This window comes from Helicoverpa armigera, chromosome 6, assembly GCF_030705265.1.
Source record: "Helicoverpa armigera isolate CAAS_96S chromosome 6, ASM3070526v1, whole genome shotgun sequence".
Classification (NCBI taxonomy): domain Eukaryota; kingdom Metazoa; phylum Arthropoda; class Insecta; order Lepidoptera; family Noctuidae; genus Helicoverpa; species Helicoverpa armigera.
In genome coordinates, this window is record NC_087125.1 from 11,506,187 (window position 1) to 11,510,602 (window position 4,416).

Genomic DNA, 4,416 nt, shown 5'->3' on the forward strand with positions numbered 1-4,416 from the left:
GCTAAACTATTGCTAACTATGGATGAAAACTACTTGGGCTATTGTGATGGGATGCTAATGGACTAGGGATGGGGAAACTACGGGAACTATGGCACCTGCCGATGACAATGTATTAAATACATGTTAAAATGGCAGGTGGAGACTCGCCAACTCACTTACTGGGCCCCCGGGAATCAGTCACTGAAAAGCAACAAGAGGGCAACAGGGACTATTATTATTATTATTTTATAGATTGTAATTATCTAACATAGGTTAAGTTGTTTTTTGTTATTAACTTTTTATGGGCCTTGGCGTCTGAATATAAAAGATTTTTATTTTTATTTATTTTATTAATTTTCATACTGATTTATGATTCCAAAACTATCGGCCTACTTAGAGCTTGTAGTGTGCTCTAAAGGTTTTTGCCTACGGTACCCTAAAATCTACGGGGATTTACAGGATACAAACGATATGATTGGCAGAAGTGTAAATAGTTATGTCAGACCACAGTTAAGAGTCATTCTGTTTTTAGTCGCCTTGTGACACGCGTCTAAACATTATAGAAAAGTTAAAGTTAAATAATTATTAGTGTCCAGTTGTTTTTAGTGCGCTTTTATTTTTAAATGAGTGGAAGTTAATTATTTATCCACAATTTGAAGCTGGTTTTTTATCAAAAGGTGAGTCTTGAAGTTTATCTTTTAAACATGTAGGATAAATGATTAAAATACGTGAACAGTGCTTAATTATGTGGATCGGCAATCGTTGACGTCATATCAAAGAGAAGATTTGAGCTTAAGTTTGCAGAATCTTTGATTGTTTGAGGAAACATTGTTTTCGTTTGTTATCAAATGATTAAATTTTTCGAATTGATTGAGTAGTTTTCTGAGACCCTATTTTACATTTTATTTTTAGTTTATAGTAAAAAAATGTTCTCTCAATAAATATTAATTTAGATTCCCTCATCTCCCCGTTTCCAGTGCCTTATCAACGGACAATATGAAACTCGTTATATCAGCATTGGTCATAATGATCTCTGGCATCTGTCTCAGCTTGGACGAGGAAAGTGAGTATCACTACATAGTATAAAACAAAGTCGCTCTTTCTGCCCCTATGTCCCTTTGTACGCTTAAATCTTCAAAACTACGCAACCGATTTTCATGCGGTTTTTTTAATAGATAGAGTGATTAATGAGGAAGGTGTATATGTATAATAAAATACATTAAATAGTGGGGAAATACTGTTATCCCGTGCGAAGCCGGGGCGGGTCGCTAGTCAGATATAAAAGGTACTATTTGGAACTGATCTGCCAAACGCCCGCCGTGCCGACGGCATGATATCGGATGAAGGCTGAGGGCGACAACACTTTGAAGTTATTTTAAAAAGTTAGTTAAAACCAGTAGTGTAGTCCTTTTCCGTGCTGCAGGCAGTTGATCGTCAGCTTGGTTCTAGATAGCACCTTAACGGGGCTTTAAGATTTGCGGGTTTTTGTCGCGCGTAGCTGAACAAGAATGAAGGTGCTGTAAGCGGGCTCTATACACGTGTCAACTGTTTGCTAGGTCTACATATGTAAAAAAAATTGGTTGCCTGTAAAGTCGGTATACGGGCGAAAGTTTTACGTGACAACGACTTTGAGTGGTAAAATAATTTTAATGTGAATATTCATTCGTATAGTAGGAAGAAGGATGAAATAATAGTAACAATTTAAAACATTTATTTATACAAAGAATTATATTTAAAACTTTAATTTATACAAAGAATCTCTCTCACTCTCTCTCTCTCGCTCTGTCTCTCTCGCTCTTAGGCGGGCTAACTGTGCTCGAGTGGAAGGGACGCGTGCCTTTCACTTTTTATGTCTGTCTCTCTCGCTCTTAGGCGGGCTAACCATGCCCGAGTGGAAGGGACGCGTGCCTCTCACTCGCTCTCATTGTGAGCGCATAACGTGAGCGGAGCGTAACGCAGTTTCTTGAAGTGTCCCCCGGCAAACCAATTTATAAGACGTTGTCACGTCAAAATAATGTTACTTTTCGTTGTAATTTTATAACCCAAGAAAGGGCTCACTAATTCAAAACCAATGTTTAGGCGTGGTCGGGATTATTTAGTAGATTGTTTGTATGAAGTTTGATGTAGACGGCTTTAAAATTATATATCTTCATAAATTTTGCCTTTTCCCTACCATGCAGCCAGTATTTTACCACACTTGAAAAGTACATAACTAAATTTGCTTTTATTTTTGCAGAATATATGAAAGAAAATAATCTTATTAAGTGCTACGAATGTATCTCGGATCTACTGGACGGGACCAATGCAACTTGTAGGACTAATGTGACTGGTGTAAATGAGTGCTATGGCAAAGTATGCAATGTTCTAAAGATGGAATGTGAGTACCTACTTTTTATTTACTTACTAAGGTTATATCGCGACACAATTCGCACACGGTCGGTTGGCCCCATGGTAAGCTATTTATTAGCTCGTGCTATGGGTAACACAGCTGTTAAACTACATATACTTTAAACATACATCTGTAACACGCACATCATAATCGAACCCGGAACCATTAGTTCGGCAGTCCGACATGGTGACATACGCCAACGAGGTCGTCATGTGTAAAGGGACAAACCAACATCGCCTGCCTCAATTGCCAACCTCACTTGCCCGTGGTGCATACTTCTGAAAAAACGAACGAGGCTGTGGCGTCTGACTGTTGGCCGTAACCATAATGTAGAATCAACTAACGACTTAAAATGAAGAACACAAGCGCTACTAGCGCCGCCGTGGACTCATCATCTCCCGAGCCTTTTCCCAACTATGTGGGGTCGGCTTCCAGTCTAACCGAATGCAGCTGAGTACCAGCATTTTACATGGAGCGACTGCCTATCTGACCTCCTCAACTCAGTTACCGGGCAACCCAATACCCCTTGGTAAGGCTTGTAGACTTATTGGCTTCTGACTGTCGGAAACGACTGCCGAAGATGTTCAACGAGCACAACATCAAAAGAGCTCAATTATTTAATTGTAAAACGAGACATGATTAACTGCATTATTCTGGCTCATCGCCTAATCATTTACTTAAAAATGTTTTCTCTTTTTCAGTTCTCGGCGACGACGTAGTGTATCGTATGTGTAACGGCAAACTGCATACACATGGTATCTCACGCAAGATATTTTCGACCGAAGAGGGCAGCGTGAAGCGATTGGGTCTGAAAGTTTCTTGGTCGACATGCCACGAAAACCTTTGCAATTCTTATAACATAAAGGATAAAGCTGTTGATTCATTTGCGACTGGTTCTTCAGTTATTTGGAGAACTCACGTGCTGACCTTTTTAGCAAGTGTGGTGGTACCCCTTAAGTATGGTGCTTACTTCTACTAATACATAAGAATGTCTGAGACCCAAGTTCACCGACCACTTTATGTTGACTTAAAGCAGCTGGTTACTAATACGTTTCGTACGTTCCAATTTTCAAAGCAACCAGTTTCGTTAGGAATACTTTACGTTTATGTTATCAGTGAACTTCGGTCTTGATAGGTATATTTGCAGGTATCAATTTGTTGGCTAAACTAGAACTTAATTTCAGGCACATATATAAACTGTGCACAAAATATATACCGATGTCTTCTGAATGTGCCTTCTAAGTAATAGTTTTAAGTATATTCCGCATCTTTCAACAAAGTTGTTTCTTTGTTTGTTTTTCATCAATAAAGTGCTTCAACTTTAATTTATCGTTTTATTTTCACATCTAATTTAACGTAACGTATGTTCTTCGAAAAGTTTCATTGGTGTTTGCAAAACCTGTAATCGAAGTTCTTGAGAGACTAAACAGTGGGCCGACAGTTAACCAGATGTTTGGCATTATTTTTTTAATAAAATCTTGGTTCCATTAATCTGATCATTGTTATGTGCGTACTAGCATTCATATTCATATTGATTTAAGAGCCCGGTCGTTACGGGTAAGTACGGGGTAGTCGTTGTGGCAGTCGTTACGGGTAATCAGAAGCCAGTAAGTCTGACACCAGTCTAACCAACGGGTATTGGATTGCCCGGGAAACTGAGTTGAGGAGGTCAGATAGGGCAGTCGCTCCTTGTAAAGCACTGGTACTCAGCTACATCCGGTTAGACTGGAAGCCGACCCTAACATAGTTGGGAAAAGGCTCAGAGGATGATGATTGATTTATGAGCCCAAACAAACTATCGGCTGCCAAAAAATGCTAGTGCGGGGTTACTCTCTTTTAGAAAATTCTCCAAAATAAAAGTAACTCGGAACCCTCCAAAAAACTTCTTATCGCCGAAAAGAAACTAAGTAGGTAATCCTTCAGCCAACTGAAACATTAAACTACTAATTGCTGGATGAGTCTTAAAGAAACTTACACAGACCACAAAGTGGGCTTTAATTGGTCTGGGGCGCGATTCTACTAATTTTACTTAAGCTACATACGATTCA

At 39.1% G+C, this 4,416-nt stretch overlaps 1 protein-coding gene across 1 annotated transcript; it reads left to right on the forward strand.

Moving 5' to 3' along the window:
- Positions 1-493: 493 nt before the first annotated feature.
- On the forward strand, positions 494-3,693 carry LOC110382287 (uncharacterized). Its single transcript, XM_064035312.1, has 4 exons — positions 494-656; positions 957-1,042; positions 2,216-2,356; positions 3,070-3,693. The coding sequence occupies exons 2-4, from the start codon at positions 976-978 to the stop codon at positions 3,345-3,347; spliced, it is 486 nt and encodes a 161-aa protein (XP_063891382.1). The 5' UTR covers positions 494-656; positions 957-975; the 3' UTR covers positions 3,348-3,693.
- Positions 3,694-4,416: the final 723 nt, after the last annotated feature.